At 43.3% G+C, this 22,668-nt stretch overlaps 1 protein-coding gene across 1 annotated transcript in view; it reads left to right on the top strand.

Annotated features, from left to right (window-relative positions):
* The window catches only part of ANOS1 (anosmin 1), a 358,629-nt gene extending 346,324 nt beyond the window's left edge, over positions 1 to 12,305 (top strand). Inside the window, exon 14 of the mRNA XM_069761580.1 lies at positions 9,981 to 12,305. Coding sequence (XP_069617681.1) covers positions 9,981 to 10,039 — 59 coding nt within the window. The 3' untranslated portion in view covers positions 10,040 to 12,305. The remainder of the gene's footprint in view (positions 1 to 9,980) is intronic.
* Positions 12,306 to 22,668: the final 10,363 nt, after the last annotated feature.

Raw genomic sequence — 22,668 nt, 5'->3', positions numbered from 1 at the left:
TGGTGATTCCACTCATGCTATCTCCGATTGTCCTAAGCGCACTAAGCGGTTCGCTAGGTTTGCCACCATTGGTACGGTACAGTCTAAATATCTTTTGTCCGTTACTCTGATTTGCTCTTTGTCGTCCTATTCTGTTATGGCATTTGTGGATTCAGGCGCTGCCCTGAATTTGATGGACTTGGAGTTTGCCAGGCGCTGTGGTTTTTTCTTGGAGCCCTTGCAGTATCCTATTCCATTGAGAGGAATTGATGCTACGCCTTTGGCCAAGAATAAGCCTCAGTACTGGACTCAATTGACCATGTGCATGGCTCCTGCACATCAGGAGGATATTCGCTTTTTGGTGTTGCATAATCTGCATGATGTGGTCGTTTTGGGGTTGCCATGGCTACAGGTCCATAATCCAGTAATGGATTGGAAATCAATGTCTGCGTCCAGCTGGGGTTGTCAAGGGGTACATGGTGATGTTCCATTGCTGTCAATTTCGTCTTCCACTCCTTCTGAAGTCCCTGAGTTTTTGTCGGATTACCAGGATGTATTTGATGAGCCCAAATCCAGTGCCCTACCTCCTCATAGGGATTGTGATTGTGCTATTAATTTGATTCCTGGTAGTAAGTTTCCTAAGGGCCGTCTGTTCAATTTATCTGTGCCAGAGCACGCCGCTATGCGGAGTTATATAAAGGAATCCTTGGAGAAAGGGCATATTCGCCCGTCGTCATCACCGTCGGGAGCAGGGTTCTTTTTTGTGGCCAAGAAGGATGGTCCATTTGGTACCCTTGTCTAAATTGCCTTCCTCCTCTGATTTGGTGCCATTATTTTTCCAGCATGTGGTTCGTTTGCATGGCATTCCGGAGAACATCGTCTCGGACAGAGGTTCCCAGTTTGTTTCGAGGTTTTGGCGGTCCTTTTGTGCTAAGATGGGCATTGATTTGTCTTTTTCTTCAGCTTTCCATCCTCAGACAAATGGCCAAACCGAACGAACTAATCACACTTTGGAAACATATCTGAGATGCTTTGTTTCTGCTGATCAGGATGATTGGGTGTCCTTCTTGCCTTTGGCTGAGTTCGCCCTTAATAATCGCGCCAGCTCGGCAACTTTGGTTTCGCCTTTTTTCTGTAAATCTGGTTTCCATCCTCGTTTCTCTTCAGGGCAGGTTGAGCCTTCGGACTGTCCTGGTGTGGATTCTGTGGTGGACAGGTTGCAGCAGATTTGGACTCATATGGTGGACAATTTGACATTGTCCCAGGAGAATGCTCAACGTTTCGCTAACCACCGGCGCTGTGCTGGTCCCCAACTTCGTGTTGGGGATTTGGTTTGGTTGTCGTCTCGTTATGTTCCTATGAAGGTTTCCTCTCCTAAGTTTAAGCCTCGTTTCATTGGTCCGTATAAGATTTCTGAAGTTCTCAATCCTGTGTCATTTCGTTTGGCCCTTCCAGCTTCTTTTGCCATCCATAATGTGTTCCATAGGTCGTTATTGCGGAGATACGTGGCGCCTATGGTTCCCCCCGTTGATCCTCCTGCCCCGGTGTTGGTCGAGGGGGAGTTGGAGTATGTGGTGGAGAAGATTTTAGATTCTCGTATTTCGAGACGGAAACTCCAGTACCTGGTCAAGTGGAAGGGTTATGGTCAGGAAGATAATTCCTGGGTTTTTGCCTCTGATGTTCATGCTGCCGATCTAGTTCGTGCCTTTCATTTGGCTCGTCCTGATCGGCCTGGGGGCTCTGGTGAGGGTTCGGTGACCACTCCTCAAGGGGGGGTACTGTTGTGAATTCTGTTATCAAATTCCCTCCTGTGGTCATGAATGGTACTTCGGTGAGTTCTGTCCATGGACTCCCTCTGGTGGCTGTGAGTGGGGCTGCTGGTTCTGAGGTTCCTTCCACAGGTGACTTAGTTTATTCTTTGGCTGGCTGCTCTATTTAACTCCACTCAGATCGTTACTCCATGCCAGCTGTCAATGTTCTTGTACTGGTTCAGTTCGTTCTTGGATCTTTCTGGTGACCTGTCTACTCCAGCAGAAGCTAAGTCCCTGCTAGTTAATTATTTGTTCATTGTTTTCTTGTCCAGCTTGCTATCATGATTTTGCCTTGCTAGCTGGAAGCTCTGGGATGCAGAGTGGCACCTCCGCACCGTGAGTCGGTGCGGGGGTCTTTTTGCACACTCTGCGTGGTCTTTTTGTAGTTTTTGTGCTGACCGCAAAGATACCTTTCCTATCCTCAGTCTGTTTAGTAAGTCTGGCCTCCTTTGCTGAAACCTGTTTCATTTCTGTGTTTGTGACTTTCATCTTAACTCACAGTCAATATATGTGGGGGGCAGCCTTTTCCTTTGGGGAATTTCTCTGAGGCAAGGTAGGCTTTATTTTCTATCTCTAGGGCTATTTAGCTCTTAGGCTGTGAAGAGGCGTCTAGGCAGAGTTAGGTATGCTCCACGGCTATTTCTAGTGTGTGTGATAGGATTAGGGGGTGCGGTCAGCAGAGCTCCCACTTCCCAGAGCTTGTCCTGTGATAGTTTAACCATCAGGTCGTTCCGGGTGCTCCTAACCTCCATAACAGTACAGCTGGCCCAAAGTGTTAATGCATCTCAATAGAGGGATAAGAGAAGTTCTGAGACCATTTTTTTTTCTCTGCAGTGTGTTTTGTCTTTCTTTTCCCCTTAACCTCTGGGTGGTTCAGGACACAGGTGTAGAGATGGACATTCAAGGTCTGTCCTCTTGTGTGGATCATCTCACTGCAAGGGTACAAAACATTCAAGATTTTGTGGTTCAGAATCCAATGTTAGAGCCTAGAATTCCAATTCCTGATTTGTTTTCCGGGGATAGATCTAAGTTCCTGAATTTCAAAAATAATTGTAAACTGTTTCTTGCTTTGAAACCCCGCTCCTCTGGTGACCCCGTTCAACAAGTAAAGATCATTATTTCTTTGTTGCGTGGTGACCCTCAAGACTGGGCATTTTCCCTTGCGCCAGGAGATCCTGCATTGCGTGATGTAGATGCGTTTTTTCTGGCGCTTGGATTGCTTTATGATGAACCAAATTCAATGGATCAGGCAGAGAAAATCTTGCTGGCTTTGTGTCAGGGTCAGGATGAAGCGGAGATATATTGTCAGAAGTTTAGAAAGTGGTCTGTGCTTACTCAGTGGAATGAGTGTGCCCTGGCGGCAATTTTCAGAAAGGGTCTTTCTGAAGCCCTTAAGGATGTCATGGTGGGATTTCCCACGCCTGCTGGTCTGAATGAGTCTATGTTGTTGGCCATTCAGATCGATCGGCGCTTGCGTGAGCGCAAAGCTGTGCACCATTTGGCGGTATTCTCTGAGCATAGGCCTGAGCCTATGCAATGTGATAGGACTTTGACCAGAGCTGAACGGCAAGAACACAGACGTCGGAATGGGCTGTGTTTTTACTGTGGTGATTCCACTCATGCTATCTCCGATTGTCCTAAGCGCAATAAGCGGTTCGCTAGGTCTGCCACCATTGGTACGGTACAGTCTAAATATCTTTTGTCCGTTACTCTGATTTGCTCTTTGTCGTCCTATTCTGTTATGGCATTTGTGGATTCAGGCGCTGCCCTGAATTTGATGGACTTGGAGTTTGCCAGGCGCTGTGGTTTTTTCTTGGAGCCCTTGCAGTATCCTATTCCATTGAGAGGAATTGATGCTACGCCTTTGGCCAAGAATAAGCCTCAGTACTGGACTCAATTGACCATGTGCATGGCTCCTGCACATCAGGAGGATATTCGCTTTTTGGTGTTGCATAATCTGCATGATGTGGTCGTTTTGGGGTTGCCATGGCTACAGGTCCATAATCCAGTAATGGATTGGAAATCAATGTCTGTGTCCAGCTGGGGTTGTCAAGGGGTACATGGTGATGTTCCATTGCTGTCAATTTCGTCTTCCACTCCTTCTGAAGTCCCTGAGCTTTTGTCGGATTACCAGGATGTATTTGATGAGCCCAAATCCAGTGCCCTACCTCCTCATAGGGATTGTGATTGTGCTATTAATTTGATTCCTGGTAGTAAGTTTCCTAAGGGCCGACTGTTCAATTTATCTGTGCCAGAGCACGCCGCTATGCGGAGTTATATAAAGGAATCCTTGGAGAAAGGGCATATTCGCCCGTCGTCATCACCGTCGGGAGCAGGGTTCTTTTTTGTGGCCAAGAAGGATGGTCCATTTGGTACCCTTGTCTAAATTGCCTTCCTCCTCTGATTTGGTGCCATTATTTTTCCAGCATGTGGTTCGTTTGCATGGCATTCCGGAGAACATCGTCTCGGACAGAGGTTCCCAGTTTGTTTCGAGGTTTTGGCGGTCCTTTTGTGCTAAGATGGGCATTGATTTGTCTTTTTCTTCAGCTTTCCATCCTCAGACAAATGGCCAAACCGAACGAACTAATCACACTTTGGAAACATATCTGAGATGCTTTGTTTCTGCTGATCAGGATGATTGGGTGTCCTTCTTGCCTTTGGCTGAGTTCGCCCTTAATAATCGGGCCAGCTCGGCAACTTTGGTTTCGCCTTTTTTCTGTAAATCTGGTTTCCATCCTCGTTTCTCTTCAGGGCAGGTTGAGCCTTCGGACTGTCCTGGTGTGGATTCTGTGGTGGACAGGTTGCAGCAGATTTGGACTCATGTGGTGGACAATTTGACATTGTCCCAGGAGAATGCTCAACGTTTCGCTAACCGCCGGCGCTGTGCTGGTCCCCAACTTCGTGTTGGGGATTTGGTTTGGTTGTCGTCTCGTTATGTTCCTATGAAGGTTTCCTCTCCTAAGTTTAAGCCTCGTTTCATTGGTCCGTATAAGATTTCTGAAGTTCTCAATCCTGTGTCATTTCGTTTGGCCCTTCCAGCTTCTTTTGCCATCCATAATGTGTTCCATAGGTCGTTATTGCGGAGATACGTGGCGCCTATGGTTCCCCCCGTTGATCCTCCTGCCCCGGTGTTGGTCGAGGGGGAGTTGGAGTATGTGGTGGAGAAGATTTTAGATTCTCGTATTTCGAGACGGAAACTCCAGTACCTGGTCAAGTGGAAGGGTTATGGTCAGGAAGATAATTCCTGGGTTTTTGCCTCTGATGTTCATGCTGCCGATCTAGTTCGTGCCTTTCATTTGGCTCGTCCTGATCGGCCTGGGGGCTCTGGTGAGGGTTCGGTGACCACTCCTCAAGGGGGGGTACTGTTGTGAATTCTGTTATCAAACTCCCTCCTGTGGTCATGAATGGTACTTCGGCGAGTTCTGTCCATGGACTCCCTCTGGTGGCTGTGAGTGGGGCTGCTGGTTCTGAGGTTCCTTCCACAGGTGACTTAGTTTATTCTTTGGCTGGCTGCTCTATTTAACTCCACTCAGATCGTTACTCCATGCCAGCTGTCAATGTTCTAGTACTGGTTCAGTTCGTTCTTGGATCTTTCTGGTGACCTGTCTACTCCAGCAGAAGCTAAGTCCCTGCTAGTTAATTATTTGTTCATTGTTTTCTTGTCCAGCTTGCTATCATGATTTTGCCTTGCTAGCTGGAAGCTCTGGGATGCAGAGTGGCACCTCCGCAAGAATTTTTAAAGAGTATTTCCTTCTACGGCTTAAAGATATGAGTAACTCAGTGTACAAATATAGTGTTTAAGAAAATATATTAAACGCAAAAATAGTCCAGAAATGCGATGATTTTTTACACTATCAGCCAGCCTGTAGCCAGGGTATGACAATACCTGTGAGTTACTATAACTTTTTATCAAGCTTAGCTCTTCGAAACCAAGATAATTATTAACATGACAATTGTTTAAAGTATAATTAATATTTAATTTTTCTTTTTAATAATTTTGTTCACATTTTTTAAACATTGTAATTAACTTTATTATGGAATTTCTATTGTTTCCTGAAAAATTCATGTGAGTTGCATTCAAACCACTGGTTTTCCCTGGTTCATTTAACTACCTTTAACAGCACTGATATCAGAACATTCTCATTTGGAGTAGTGATGGCTGTGAAAGGGTCAACTAAACACCTGTGTATCCCATCCATGTCTGGACATCGGTCTGTAACCTCTACTTTGTCACTCACTATTCAACACTACACTAACACTACTGTTGGACGCTGGCAGCATGTAGGTGTTTTGCTTTTAAAAGGCTAACTTGTTCTCCCTTTGCTATGTACTTGTGCTTTGTTGCAGTGAGCAGGTAGCTAATTAGCTCTCTGCTGAAAGCCAAAGGTGGGGCTCCCATTCTAGATAAACCCCAGCAGACGGTCTTTAGCTTCACTTATAAGTGTTCAACTAGACCTAGGCTCTTTGTTACTGGGATCCTGTGTTCTGTTAAGTATTTCCCATGTACTTACTCCAGCTTGAATTTTGACCATCTGCGTGTAAATGATTTTGTCTCTGACATGATTTTTTGGCTTTAACCTTGGTTGGCAACCATTCCTACCTCTGGTTCGCCTCTCCAGATGGCAGCTCTTCCATGGAAGCAATCCAGCATTCTTCTTTGTAAGATCAGATCCCTGTAAAGTTTTTAAAGGGTGAAGGTCAAGTTTCCTCTGTAATTTGCCAGACAGCGTGACTTGTGCCAAGTCTGTACAAGGTAGCCTTTTTAAACCTATGGCCTCCAATAAACAAAACACCATGCCTCACTACCTCTGGGGATGTCTGCTGCAGGAGATTGTTCTGATAAGCAGAACACTCAGGAGAAGTGCTGGAAAAATTCCTGCATGTTCGGGTCTGGCAGGTTCGGCCAAAAATTTTTAAAAAAAGTTTGGTTTGGGTACCAGAACAGTACCTGAACACGAGCCCGGATCCATTCAAATTAATCCATTATTTGCCACATTGTCATCTGCATGACAGCGCTGCAAACACTGGGTCTGATCAGTGGTAAGATTGTTACCAGCGGTGAGAGAGCTGCGGTTCCTCCACTGTCATATGACAGCATGAGCCAGGAACTGTGACCAATGGTAAAAAGTTTAATAACAGTGAGAGTGGGTGGCGGCTGATGGGAGTATTGATCAGCAAGTGCCTGCGCTATAAATAAATACATTTTTAAAAAGTGTGTTCTTTCTATTTTTTGATAACCAACAACGCAAAATTGACAGCTGTGGGTGGCTATATTCAGCTCTCAGCTTTAGCATTGCTGGTTATCAAGAATAGAGAAGTCCCCATGCCATTTGTTTAACTTATTTAAATAAATAATTTTAAATAATGGAATGGAGTCCCCTTCCTTTTTCACAACCAGCAATGCTAGAGCAGACAGCTGGTGGCTGGTATACCTAGGCTGGTAAGGGGCCATGGATATTGACCTGCCCTAGCCTAAAAATAGTAGCCCACAGTCGCTTTGTCTGGCTCTTCCCACTTGCCTTATGGCGGTGGCAAGTGGGGTGCATATTTGTGGGGTTCTTGTCACCTTTGTATTTTCAGGTGAAATTAAGCCTAGCAGTTAATAATGGAGAGGCATCTATAAGACATCTCTCTATTAATAATTCCATAGTCATATTGTCAAAAAAAAACTAGAATGAAGTTCTTTATTTGAAATAAAAATACACACTGTTTTATAAATTGTTTTACAAAAATAACACACACAGTTATAGTCATCTTGTGCCCATTCCATTGAAGCCCTGGTCTGTTGTGAATTCTGTTATCAAACTCCCTCCTGTGGTCATGAATGGTGCTTCGGCGAGTTCTGTTCATGGACTCCCTCTGGTGGCTGTGAGTGGGGCTGCTGGTTCTGAGGTTCCTTCCACAGGTGACTTAGTTTATTCTTTGGCTGGCTGCTCTATTTAACTCCACTCAGATCGTTACTCCATGCCAGCTGTCAATGTTCTTGTACTGGTTCAGTTCGTTCTTGGATCTTTCTGGTGACCTGTCTACTCCAGCAGAAGCTAAGTCCCTGCTAGTTAATTATTTGTTCATTGTTTTCTTGTCCAGCTTGTTATCATGATTTTGCCTTGCTAGCTGGAAGCTCTGGGATGCAGAGTGGCACCTCCGCACCGTGAGTCGGCGCGGGGGTCTTTTTGCACACTCTGCGTGGTCTTTTTGTAGTTTTTGTGCTGACCGCAAAGATACCTTTCCTATCCTCAGTCTGTTTAGTAAGTCTGGCCTCCTTTGCTGAAACCTGTTTCATTTCTGTGTTTGTGACTTTCATCTTAACTCACAGTCAATATATGTGGGGGGCTGCCTTTTCCTTTGGGGAATTTCTCTGAGGCAAGGTAGGCTTTATTTTCTATCTCTAGGGCTAGTTAGCTCTTAGGCTGTGAAGAGGCGTCTAGGCAGAGTTAGGTACGCTCCACGGCTATTTCTAGTGTGTGTGATAGGATTAGGCGTTGCGGTCAGCAGAGCTCCCACTTCCCAGAGCTTGTCCTGTCATAGTTTAACCATCAGGTCGTTCCGGGTGCTCCTAACCACCAGGTCCATAACACTGGTCCCAGTGAAAAACAGAAGATAATAATCAACAAAAATACCCACCTTACACCCATTCCATTAAAGCCCTGGTGTCACGACTCTGTGGGGAGAGCTGCACATCGCAGCAAGGGAGCTGAGAGCAGAGCGGCGGGTAACTCAACAGGTGGCAAACAGGACCTGAACCACATGACAGGGAAAGAGGTGGTCAAGGGCAGCAACAGATCGCGGGGGGGGGGGGGGGGCAGAGGAGACGAAATACACTGGATAGTAACTAATCTTGCCGAGATCAAAACCAGGAGATAACGAGATAACCGAGGGGTGAGACAGAGGGATAGTCAGGAAGGGAGCCAAAGGTCAGAAAGCCAACAGAACAAACAAGCAGAGTAACACAGAGAGAGCAAAACAAACAAATGCAAACTGAGCACACACTCAAGGGGTCAGACACACAGACTAAGTGAAAGTATAGCTGACAGGGAATCCTAGTCTGGAGTGTGCATAAATCCCCCTCCCAGATCCAAAGAGATGCCCGCAATATTAACCCTGAGAGAGCAGGACATGAAACATGTCCTATACCATAACACCCGGTCTCCTATAAAAAAAAAACAAAAATAGAAATAACAATATCCCTCACCTGTCTGACATACTGTCCCACTCCTTAATCCATGCCTGCGATACAGAAATTAAGTCAAATCCCCTAATAAAGGAATTTGCAAAATTTCATAACTTTCCATGGAGGGGAAAATGTATTTTTTATTCAAGTTTCATTACTCTTAAAATATAAGCTTATTTCATTTTGACCTTGGTGCTGTGACCCCCACTGATTGTTGGGACAAAGGAAAAGTACCTCTCTGCAACTTTTGACTCCCACAATGATTTTTTTAACTCTATGATAAAAGCTGAGGAGGACTAGTGTCAAACTATACAAAATGTGCAACATATGCACAAAAATCCTTGTTTCTCAGAGTAGAGATAGAAGTTTACAGTGGACATGAATCATAGGTACACTTTATAACATTCATAGTACAATATCTGTATATGATTCAACTGATTTTTCAGATGGAAAATCCACAGCAGATTACAGAACTAGTCCGGTAAATGAAATAGTATACATATATAGATCTTTTTTATTGATTCGCTGGGAGTTTGTGAAAAAAATTTGAAGCCAGATTTGCTTCCGAAGAATTGTTACTTGTGTACCTACAGAATCCTAATGACTTCAATTTACTAAAATGATTCATTTAGCTTTATTCCTATCATTTATTTTTCTTATCATATTTGAAATTAAAATCTTCAGTTTTGTATGAAAGGCATCTTTTCATGTCTACACCCTTTGAACCATAATATATAATGTATTTTCTTCTCAACACTTACAAATTTCTTCTTGGCACCTACAAATCTTTAATGTCCAGTGCTGGTTTTCCATGAAAGATTTTTTGACTGGTTGGTATTGGTATCACTATTGTTATATTACTTTACCTCTGTGGTTTGTTTTATGTGCTTGAGATCCTACCTTAAAATCCTTCAATCATCACGGTAGAGATCCTTCATTTCTATACCCTTTGAATTTATTTTTGGTTAACTCAGTTTAAATCAAGTCTAAATGCTCAGAATTTGTGTTTTGTTTTTCAGGGCCCCATATGAAGCAACACCATCCTCATCATTACAAAGCATCCCCAGAAAAAATTTGAAGTTTTGTATCCAGAATTATATGAACGGAACTTTGCATGACAACCAACATAAACTTGGAAGGACAATGTAGAATTTTACCTGGAGATGGTTCAGATTCATAATAACAGGAAGTTATGTCTGCTTTGACCTGTGTTGGTTATTCAGTGTGTCTTCTTCTCAAGTCCCAGTATGCATTGTGTAGCATATATTGAAGGATAGATTTTCAGCTCTTGTGTTGTTTTATTGTATTTCACAAAGATTGGAAAGTGCTTTATATGGCACTTTTGTTTTTATGTGTATCATTTATTCCTTGTAGTCAATGGTTCTGTGAATATTATATATTGTAAATACTGCCTAATATAGATACTTAAATAATAATTAAGGAACAGGATGAGGCCAGTGGAAAAAGTAGAAGCAATAAGATATACAAACAATATACGTGGTATGGAATAATTCAGATCCTATGGACAAAATCTATATGACAGTAAATAGTGTTTAGTCATGTATAGTTACTATTTTACACAATGGTGCCAAAATCAAGAATTTACTTCACTTCTAATTTACAAAATTGATAAACAGAATAGACTTAACTTATGAGCTACTTATGGTTCCATTCAGCCATAAAATGTTTATGTGCATGTACAGTATGCTGCTTAAAATCTATGGTATTCTGATATTCAGCAGCTGCGATGTTCACATTGGCAGTCACACAAAAATTTTAGATGTAATTTATTATTTTTATTTAATGCTATTTGACCTCATTTGTGTTTTTGGTTTTAAGGCAGCGTCTTCCAGTGATTTAGTGTTTTACTTAAAAAAAAATAACTTAAGCCAAATTTGGAGATATTTTTAAATACATTTTAAAAAATAATCTTAGTTTCTTGAAGTCCACTACAGTGTGTCTAATCATTTCTGCTATTTATATGGATCAGCTTAAAAATTCTTTCAGCACAGCTTTTGGTAGCTTCTTCTTTTTTTCAAATATGCATTATGCTGATTATAATAAAATAGTGCTCATGTTATTGCATTCCGTATGTATGTAATATATGGAATTTAGGACAATTTGGTGAAATTGAAAATTAATTATAAAATTATAAATATACAAAAGCAGACCCAAACATTTATGTAGTATTCTCATTGATATATAAAACCCTTTTATTAACTACTGAGGGTTCATTTTCTGTTTAACATTGCAGGGTCTACAAAAGGCATGAAATAAAACAGACATTATGTTTGAGATGTAAAAGCCAATGATAGTAATATTCCAATAATGAGTAATTGAAATAACCATGTTGGCTGCATAACACTGATACTGTGTAAACGTTTCACAAAGAGTAAATAGTGACTGTGAAGGGAGAAGTGCACAATAGGGTAAAACCCGAATATAGGGGACAATACAACCAATTTGCTTACCTTGGGTGGCTGTGTGAAGACTCAACCACTGTAAAGGTTTAGATAGTCAGCTGCCACTGCCCTGTGCCTGGGGGAAAATCCACCAGATGGAAATGACCAAACCAGAGTAAAAACATGTTTAAAAATTGTCTGCTCTTCTGGATAGAAGTATCATACTGCGATATTCTTAGAAGGTTTTTTTTGACCACTACACGTTTCAAGTGGATCTTAATCAAGTGGGATTTTTTACATTTGAAAAAGGTGCCAGTATGGCATTGAAACGCATAATGAATAATAAAGGACATTCTAAGAATATAGCAGCAAGACATCTTTCCAGCATTGGAGCTAATTTTTTTAATATAAATTCTTTATTATAACAGCAAAAATACCAAGAAAATTCAACATTTGTATTTTATAAGGATTTCTAGGGAACTGGGGGTAGGAAAAAGAAGAAAGGGAAAGGGAGGGGAGGAGGAAACAAATGATGGCAAGAGGAATGAGGGGGGAGGGTAGAAGTGTACCCTTGCTGAGAATTAACCTTTTATTTCCTTTTCTTCAGAGAAGAAACTAAAACATGTAATGTTATATATAGCACAAACAGACAAGATTTAAAGCCTAATCTTATTTTGGTATTCATACAATTGTTGCCAGTTTTATCGAAGTTTGTCATCATTGGGATGAATCAGGTGGATTTTTTCAAATGGATATATTCTATTGAATTATTTTTTGGAAAAGTTTCACCTGAAACATGCACATACAAATATGAACCAAAAAACAACAACACAGCATACAAACAGCAATCATAAATTGTACATCCAGTCTTAAAAAAACAAACCCTATCCTTTGAAATGTACAAACGAAAGCCATGAAACCAAATATATCCAATTAAACCCCAACAAATGAAATACGAGAAAACAATGAATAAGTATACATATTCAACACACAAATACACATTCCCTAATACATACGTGAACACATGTGAGTAAACTTAAAATCTACCTAAACAAATCTACACTTACTAATTACAACTACAGACATATGATTCTTCTACATTTGCATTATTCGTTTTTACATATTGCATGAAAGTCCAATGATTTATAAGAAAATACATACTATATACAGTATTTTAAGCCAAGGTTCTGCTTTGAAAACAATGCTGATAAATTCAGGCTTAAAATAATTGTGCTTTGTCTATGCAATTATATCAAAGGAGAAAAGCATTACTGCAACAAGTTGCACACCTGCAATTAATGAGCAACAAAATACATAAAATACAAGCTGATTTTATTGACAGATCAAAGAAAAAACACACCATAAACAATAAAAACATAATTAAAAACATATAAGCACCATCAAAAACACACAGGAAAAACGGACCATAATACAGTGTAATAAGGTAACCCAAAATTAACCCAAATGGCTCATGGGGTACAGCGCAAAATTGTAAATAGCGGGACGGTGCCAAAATAGTAAGCCAGGATGCACACAGTGCCAGGCCAACAAAACAATAGTAGGCACAACAATATGTCCCAAGCAGAAGTAAAAAGAGGCGAGCCCAAACAATGGCTAATGGGAAACCTATATATGGTGAAATAACTGGGTCACAGAAGGTAAACGGGAGATAACCTCCCACAAAGATACAACCTGGTGTGGTGATGCCCCACGCGTATCGCCCGGCGGACCAGGTTTGGTCCACCGGGCGATACGCGTGGGGCATCACCACACCAGGTTGTATCTTTGTGGGAGGTTATCTCCCGTTTACCTTCTGTGACCCAGTTATTTCACCATATATAGGTTTCCCATTAGCCATTGTTTGGGCTCGCCTCTTTTTAGTGCAGCTTGGGACATATTGTTGTGCCTACTATTGTTTTGTTGGCCTGGCACTGTGTGCATCCTGGCTTACTATTTTGGCACCGTCCCGCTATTTACAATTTTGCGCTGTACCCCATGAGCCATTTGGGTTAATTTTGGGTTACCTTATTACACTGTATTATGGTCCGTTTTTCCTGTGTGTTTTTGATGGTGCTTATATGTTTTTAATTATGTTTTTATTGTTTATGGTGTGTTTTTTCTTTGATCTGTCAATAAAATCAGCTTGTATTTTATGTATTTTGTTGCTCATTAATTGCAGGTGTGCGACTTGTTGCAGTAATGCTTTTCTCTTTGGATTCTCAGTATAGTGTTTATTACTGTTACCACACCCTCATAAATGTCTTTATATAATTATATGGCAGTGCGCCCAATACCCTTTTAGCTATGCAATTATATCAAGCAACACACTAAACTCATCTACATATGATGATGATTTTGTATTTTTGCGTACTTTAATACAGATCATTTTATAAAATATTAAATGTTAAGCTATTAAGGAGTAGTTTTATCTAAAGGCAGTTAACCACTCAAATAACACCATTTTTAATATCAAATTATGTTCCTATCAGGCCGAATTCATAAAGTATTATATACTGAAAAAAAAACAAGTAAATGTCCAAAGTATGATATATAAAAACATTAATTTATTGAACTCACAGAAGAACATATACATAAATATAATAAACAGGTAAATCAGTTTGCGTTAAATAGAGCAAAGATCAGTTAGAAAATGGCATGTAGATCACTGATTACATCTGGCTGAGTTTAAATCAATAGAAAAGTGCATAGTGCTTATGTAAACCTACAAATCACTCAGAGTGGAGGGTAGATCAAAGCTGCTTATAGTTATATGCCTGTGCTAGATGTTAAATCTAATGTGAACCCGCCCTACCATGTGTGGAAAGACTCCCATCCATGGTCAGAAGTAGATCATGCCACGCTACTAATCCCAACACACGTTTCGCATCAGCTTCCTCAGGGGAAGTATGGCTTTAAAAGATTTGTATGCATTATTCTTTGGAAGTGTTTAGAACATTTTGAAACCAGAATTTTAAAACGCTGCTTGAAACAAGAAAAAGATCACTTTAGGCCTTTGTAGTAATGCTTAGCCATTTGTCACTTTCTCAAATGATGACAGCCAGTTAGAATTCACTGATGGGAGCACTAGTATGCCACTTTAGCTATCTATGGGGAGGCATCTGTTACACACAAAGGGGATCATGTATTGATAAAATTGTTGCAGTTTTTGACATAAATGCAATTAAAAATAGTGTTCAGGTTTTTAGTAACAAACTATTAGTTTTTTTCTTTTTAGCAAAGATAAAATAATACCTTCCAATCATACAAATGTGAAGGATCTATGAGATGTCCTCCACCAAATTGTCTGTTTAGAAAATAAGTTGTGACTAAATGTGGGTGAGATATGTCATTGTTTCATTATGAGGGTAATAATTCCCAATTTACATACGAGGTAGTAAGAAATAAAAATGTCACCATGGTGACTTTCTTCTCATTCACAACATTACAATGTGCAATAAATTAGTTAAATTGATGTTACATTAATGGGCCAAAATAGTATCTAATTTCAGCAATTGGTGTGTACAACAAGTTTACACATTTATGAATTAGTAATGAAAAATAAGTGAATATTTTCTTCCAGTGGCAAATCCTAGCCATCTATACACTCTTTATTCATGTTCTATGGTAATTTAATTTCACTGTAGTGGGAGAATAGATGTAACTTTATGCATAAAAAATAAGCTCTGTAGAGAATGCCATGACGTGGATAAAACTGTACACATGGTAATATTATCATTTCCTTTAAGTAAATGTATACATACAGATGCTACTTATTGTGTGTCTTACGTGTTGTGCATGTTAATATGTAAGTCTTCAGTTCTAGGCATGATTCATTGGAACACATTGAGCATTTCCTGACAATATCTGCATAAAATCACATATCATTAAGCAGATTCTCAAGTACAATGACCTTTGCTGTATCTACGTCTGTTTGAATATAGAAATCAAGTTCTATATTGGCAAGCATGGCTGAGAACAAGGCCACAAGATATTTATTTATACATGTTAAAGAAAATAAATTAATTCTGTTCCAATCGTAAAGTTTATAAAATTAAACGAAACAAGTGTAAAGATGATTTTGTAAAGATATTTGTAAATGTAAATAGTATCCTATGTTATCAATATCATTGTTAGAATTTGTACATAATGTTTATGAAATAAACTATCCCTAAATGTACAAAACCTGTCTGTTTATTTAATTTATGGCATATTGTTTTTATTGTGTTTTTCTCCTATGTTAAAATAGAGCTACATTTTCATGAACATAAAGTGCTTTGACAAAGTATTTATACCAGTGAACTTTTCTACATTTTATCACATTACACAAACGTAAATACATTTTTTGGGGATTTTATGTGACATACCAATTCAAGGTAGCAAGTATTTGGGCAGTATAAAAGAAATAATACATGGCTTTCTAAATTTTTTAAAAATATAAATCTGAAAATTGTGATATGCCTTTGTATTCAGTCCGCGGTAGTCTGATACCCCTACATAAAGTTCTGAGTGATCAATTGCTTCCAGAAGTCTCAAAATTAGTACATTTGTAATTTATTCCCAGAATAACTACAGCTGTCCTGTGAAGCCCTCATAAGTTTGTTTGAGAACATTGGAGATCAAACAGCATCATGAAAAAAATTAACACAACAGGCAAGTCAGGAATAAAGTAGTGGAGAATACATACTAAACAGGTGTTAGGGTTGGCGGAACGCACCAAATATATAATTTATTAAATGGAATTGGTGCGTTCGCAACCCGGGATCCACCGTACAGGAAAGCACCTGCTGCTAAATAATGGTGGCTCTATATGGCGGTATATACCAACTCTGTTAGCTTCACAGAGTAACCGCGAGAGGAAAGCTCTGTGCCCTGTTAGACTTTCACAGAGGCACAGGCCAACTACCCAGATGTGAGCAGTGAGTGGTCATGCATGCATACAAAACTCCTCGCCGGAGATGCCAGCATTCTAGGGGCTTATTTCAGCCGGGTCCCTGAACACACTTAAACACAACCTCCTCACCGGAGGTGCCAGCATTCTAGGGGCTTATTTCAGCCGGGTCCCTGAACACATTCAAACACATGACCACACTGGCACAAAGCATATAGCATAAGACGATACTAGCGCATGGCCGTGCGGTCATGCGCAGTTTATATAGTTGCAGCACAGGAAGCTGCTACTGAAGTTTTTGCCCTTTCAGGACCTTCCAGAAGGACCAATGGAAAGTGCTGCAGTACCTGAGCATGTTTTGCCCTTTCAGGACCTTCCAGAAGGACCAATGGAATGTACTGCAGCACCTGAGCATGTGACCGAACATGTGGCCCTCGACCTCCAATGGGAGACCCTGCCCTGGGCATGCTCAGTGTGAGTAAACAAGGACTTAGTCCCAGAAAGGCTCGCTCGCCGCAGATCAGTGCAGGGTACCATAGGAAAGCCAGAAAAGGCAGTAGTGACCCTATGCACCGAATCACCCCCACCGAGACGCTGGGAGCGACGCCTCTGCTGAGCAGAGCCCACTGCGGCCGATACCGAATGGGAGACCGCAGCAGACACGGATCGAGATTCCCCCTGTGCAGCAGAGGAAACTCGACTCCTAACATTACCCCCCCTCCTAGGGCCCCCCTCCTTGAGCCTCACTACGCTCAAAAGCTGCGATAAGCAGCGGAGCCCGAATGTGCTCCACAGGCTCCCAGGTTCTATCCTCTGGGCCGTGACCCTTCCAGTCCACCAGATAAAATTTCTTGCCATGTACCACCTTGCACCCCACAATAGCATTCACCTCAAACTCATCCGCCCGATGTCCCAGCAGATGACTCGGAAAACCAGGACAAATGAAAGGGCTTTAAGAGAGAAACGTGGAAAGTATCGGTGATACCAAGGCGTGGAGGAATAGCCAAACGGTAGACCACAGGGTTGACCTGTTCCAGAACCTTAAACGGGCCAATGTAGCGAGGAGCAAACTTAGTGGACTCAACTCACAGCCTGATGTTACGGGCGGAGAGCCACACTAAGTCGCCAGGAGCAAAGACCGGAGCGAGGCACCGGTGTGTATCAGCCGAAACCCTCATTCTCTCCTTGGAGGCCCGGATGGCATCCTGTGTGCGGTCCCAGATGTCACGTGCCTCCACCGCCCAGTCTGCCACCCTAGAATCGGTGGATGACACGGGCATGGGCACAGGGACACGCGGATGCTGGCCGTAATTAAGGAGAAAAGGAGTTTGACCAGTGGAATCGGCTACGGCGTTGTTCAGGGCAAATTCCGCCCAAGGTAGCAAAGATGCCCAGTCATCCTGCCTAGCAGAGACGAAATGTCGCAAATATGTCACCAGAGTCTGGTTGGTTCTCTCCACCAACCCATTCGTCTCGGGATGGTATGCAGAGGAGAGGTTTAACTCTATGCTGAGTAAACGGCAGAGCTCTCTCCAAAACCGAGATGCGAACTGGGGACCCCGATCGCTGACAATCTTATCAGGCATACCATGCAAACGGAAAACGTGTTTAATGAACAACACCGCCAAGGCCCGTGCTGAGGGTAACCGAGGAAGCGGCACCAAATGCACCATCTTGGAGAAATGGTCGGTGACAACCCAAAAAATGGAGCAGCCACGCGACTTGGGTAGACCCACCACAAAGTCCATCCCGACCATCTCCCAGGGCCTGTCTGCCACCGGTAGAGGGTAAAGCAACCCAGCAGGCCGTTGCCGAGGAGACCGATTCTGGGCGCAAGAAACGCATGCCTGAATATAGTCCTTGACATCTCGGGCCATATGCGGCCACCAGTATGTTCTCGCCAGAAGCTCAGATGTCCTCTTGGTCCCAAAATGCCCACCCACTCTGGAGGAGTGAGCCCAAGAGAGAACCTCCGGTCGCAAGTTAGCTGGTACGAAAGTCTTGCCCGGGGGCACAGACTCTAGCGAAACCGGAGCTACAGTTCTCAGGCTCTCAGAAGGGACAATAAGCCGAGGCTCCTCCTCCTCCTCCAATGACACCACGGAGCGGGAGAGAGCGTCAGCACAAACGTTCTTCTCCCCGGAGAGGAAATGGAGAGTAAAATGGAACCGGGAGAAGAACAGGGACCATCTAGCCTGGCGAGAATTCAGCCGCTGGGCCGTTTGCAGATACACCAAGTTCTTGTGGTCAGTGAAGACTTGGAAGGGAAAGCGAGCTCCCTCCAAGAGATGTCTCCACTCCGAAAAAGCCAACTTAATGGCCAGCAACTCCCTGTCCCCGATGGAATAATTCCTCTCCGCTAGTGTGAAGGTCTTGGAGAAGAAGAAGCAAGGATGCTTCCGACCTTGAGCATCCTTTTGGAAAAGGACTGCTCCAGCACCAACGGATGAGGCATCCACCTCCAAGATAAATGGCTTATCAACATCGGGGCGATGTAGGATGGGAGCGCTAGCGAAGTGTGACTTGATCGAGAGAAAGGCTTTGGAGACCTCCTCTGACCACAACTTGGGATTTGCTCCCTTCTTGGTGAGGGCAACCAAGGGAGCTACCAAAGTTGAGAAGTGTGGAATGAACTGGCGATAGTAATTAATGAACCCCATAAAGCGCTGCACCGCTTTAAGAGAATGGGGTTCCTGCCAGTCCATTACAGCCTGTAGCTTGGCAGGATCCATAGCCAAACCCTGGGCAGAGATGATATAACCAAGGAAAGGCAAGGACTCCTGCTCAAACACACACTTCTCCAACTTGGCGTAGAGGGAGTTTGCCCGTAAGAGGTCGAAGACTTTGCGAACATCTCTCCGATGGGAGTCAATATCTGGAGAGAAGATGAGAATATCATCCAGATAGACTACGACCGAGGTGGTGAGCATATCCCGGAAGATGTCGTTCACAAAGTCTTGGAAAATGGCTGGGGCATTACAGAGCCCGAAGGGCATCACCAGATATTCATAGTGCCCATCCCTGATGTTAAAAGCCGTCTTCCATTCATCCCCCTCACGGATGCGAATCAGGTTGTAAGCACCCCGCAGATCTAACTTTGTAAATACCCTCGCTCCCCGTAGCCTATCAAACAGCTCAGATATCAGGGGTAGTGGGTACTTGTTCTTAATGGTGATGGCGTTAAGACCCCTGTAGTCTATGCATGGACGTAAGTCTCCAGTCTTCTTCTGTACGAAGAAGAACCCTGCCCCTGCCGGTGACACTGACTTCCTAATGAATCATCTTGCCAGATTCTCCTGGATGTACTGGGACATTGCCTCCATCTCCGTTAGAGATAATGGATAGACTCGACCCCGGGGAGGCTCAGCACCAGGCAAGAGGTCAATAGGACAGTCATAGGGGCGGTGAGGCGGAAGGGTCTCCGCAGCTCTTTTGGAGAACACGTCTGCATAGGGCCAATTGTTCTTGGGGAGAGAGGAAAGATCTGCGGGTACCTGTGTAGTAGCAACCTGAACGCACTCCCTCAGACATCTACCCTCGCAAGATTTACTCCAACCCAAAATTCTCCCAGAGGACCACTCAATATGAGGAGAATGGTAGCGAAGCCATGGTATCCCCAACAGGACCTCATCAATTCCCTCAGGAATGACTAATAGGGAGATTATCTCCTGATGTGATGGAGACACAGATAGCGTGAAAGGAATGGTTTGGTGGGTAATCTGTGAAGGTAGTGTTGACCCATTTACCACTCGAACGGTTACCGGCTTGGCGAGCATCACCAAGGGTATTGCGTGACGCTGGGCAAAAGCGGAAGGCATAAAGTTACCCTCTGCCCCAGAATCCACGCATAGCTCGACCATAAGAGTCATTGGACGTGGTATATCTCGATTTTTCCAAAGCGTTTGATACCGTGCCGCACAAGAGGTTGGTACACAAAATGAGAATGCTTGGTCTGGGGGAAATTGTGTGTAAATGGGTTAGTAACTGGCTTAGTGATAGAAAGCAGAGGGTGGTTATAAATGGTATAGTCTCTAACTGGGTCGCTGTGACCAGTGGGGTACCGCAGGGGTCAGTATTGGGACCTGTTCTCTTCAACATATTCATTAATGATCTGGTAGAAGGTTTACACAGTAAAATATCGATATTTGCAGATGATACAAAACTATGTAAAGCAGTTAATACAAGAGAAGATAGTATTCTGCTACAGATGGATCTGGATAAGTTGGAAACTTGGGCTGAAAGGTGGCAGATGAGGTTTAACAATGATAAATGTAAGGTTATACACATGGGAAGAAGGAATCAATGTCACCATTACACACTGAATGGGAAACCACTGGGTAAATCTGACAGGGAGAAGGACTTGGGGATCCTAGTTAATGATAAACTTACCTGGAGCAGCCAGTGCCAGGCAGCAGCTGCCAAGGCAAACAGGATCATGGGGTGCATTAAAAGAGGTCTGGATACACATGATGAGAGCATTATACTGCCTCTGTACAAATCCCTAGTTAGACCGCACATGGAGTACTGTGTCCAGTTTTGGGCACCGGTGCTCAGGAAGGATATAAAGGAACTAGAGAGAGTACAAAGGAGGGCAACAAAATTAATAAAGGGGATGGGAGAACTACAATACCCAGATAGATTAGCGAAATTAGGATTATTTAGTCTAGAAAAAAGACGACTGAGGGGCGATCTAATAACCATGTATAAGTATATAAGGGGACAATACAAATATCTCGCTGAGGATCTGTTTATACCAAGGAAGGTGACGGGCACAAGGGGGCATTCTTTGCGTCTGGAGGAGAGAAGGTTTTTCCACCAACATAGAAGAGGATTCTTTACTGTTAGGGCAGTGAGAATCTGGAATTGCTTGCCTGAGGAGGTGGTGATGGCGAACTCAGTCGAGGGGTTCAAGAGAGGCCTGGATGTCTTCCTGGAGCAGAACAATATTGTATCATACAATTAGGTTCTGTAGAAGGACGTAGATCTGGGGATTTATTATGATGGAATATAGGCTGAACTGGATGGACAAATGTCTTTTTTCGGCCTTACTAACTATGTTACTATGTTACTATGTTACTATGTTAGTGGATGGGCCTATGGTAATTGTCCCCTTGAAGGACAACTTTGAGGCAAACGTCGCCGTGTCTAGTGTACCTCCTCCAACTGCCACTAGACGCTGACGTTTCCCCGACCGCTGAGGACCCTTGGAGGCAAGGTGTCCTGACTGCTGGCAAACATGACGGACCTTATGTGCACGGGCAGACTGAGACTTGGATCCCGCTCGTGTCACCTCTAAGGCCTCATGTGACTCGGATGCCTGGACTGGAGATTTCAAAGGTTTGGCGAAGGTGGGAGCCAGCCGAAACCTCTGCCTACACTGGGCTCGCTCCAACCTCCGCTCGTTAAAACGGAGGTCAATACGAGTAGATACGGCTATGAGCTCCTCCAGTGTGGCGGGAATCTCCCTAGTGGCCAAAGCGTCCTTCACATGGTCAGCCAGCCCCCTCCAAAATACGGGAATGAGGGTTTTATCTGGCCATTCCAACTCAGACGCTAATGTCCGGAAGTGAACAGCAAAATGGCTGACCATGGATGAACCCTGAGTCAAAGCCAGCAGTTGGAGCGCTGTATCATGGGTGACTTGAGGTCCTAAAAAGACCTGTTTCAGAGTGTCCAGAAACCTAGGAACACTCCGCACCACATGATCATTGCGCTCCCACAGCGGCGTAGCCCACTCCAACGCTCTGTCCGACAGGAGAGAGATTATTAATCCCACCTTTGCCCGCTCAGTAGGGAAACGTGCAGCTAGAAGCTCGAGGTGTATACCACATTGGCTCACAAAACCCCTACAGGACTTACTGTCCCGAGAGCATCTCTCAGGCAAAGGAAGGTGAGATAGGGTCGGAACAGAGATGGCAGTGGGTAAAGCTGCTGCAGCCACGCTGACAGCCTGAACAGCTATTGCGGTAACATCCACCGCCGAGGTTGCACGCTCAAGAGACGCCAACCGGCCCTCCAGCAGCTGGATGTACCCCTGCAGTCGCTGTTCATCCGCCATTACTTAGCCAGATCCTGGCGCTAGTATACTGTTAGGGTTGGCGAAACGCACCAAATATATAATTTATTAAATGGAATTGGTGCGTTCGCAACCCGGGATCCACCGTGCAGGAAAGCACCTGCTGCTAAATAATGGCGGCTCTATATGGCGGTATATACAAACTCTGTTAGCTTCACAGAGTAACCGCGAGAGGAAAGCTCTGTGCCCTGTTAGACTTTCACAGAGGCACAGGCCAACTACCCAGATGTGAGCAGTGAGTGGTCATGCATGCATACAAAACTCCTCGCCGGAGATGCCAGCATTCTAGGGGCTTATTTCAGCCAGGTCCCTGAACACACTTAAACACAATCTCCTCGCCG

The sequence above is a fragment of the Ranitomeya imitator genome, chromosome 3 (assembly GCF_032444005.1).
Source record: "Ranitomeya imitator isolate aRanImi1 chromosome 3, aRanImi1.pri, whole genome shotgun sequence".
NCBI lineage: Eukaryota > Metazoa > Chordata > Amphibia > Anura > Dendrobatidae > Ranitomeya > Ranitomeya imitator.
The sequence above is the reverse complement of the archived record's forward strand: the minus strand, read 5'-3'. Positions and strand labels throughout refer to the sequence as shown.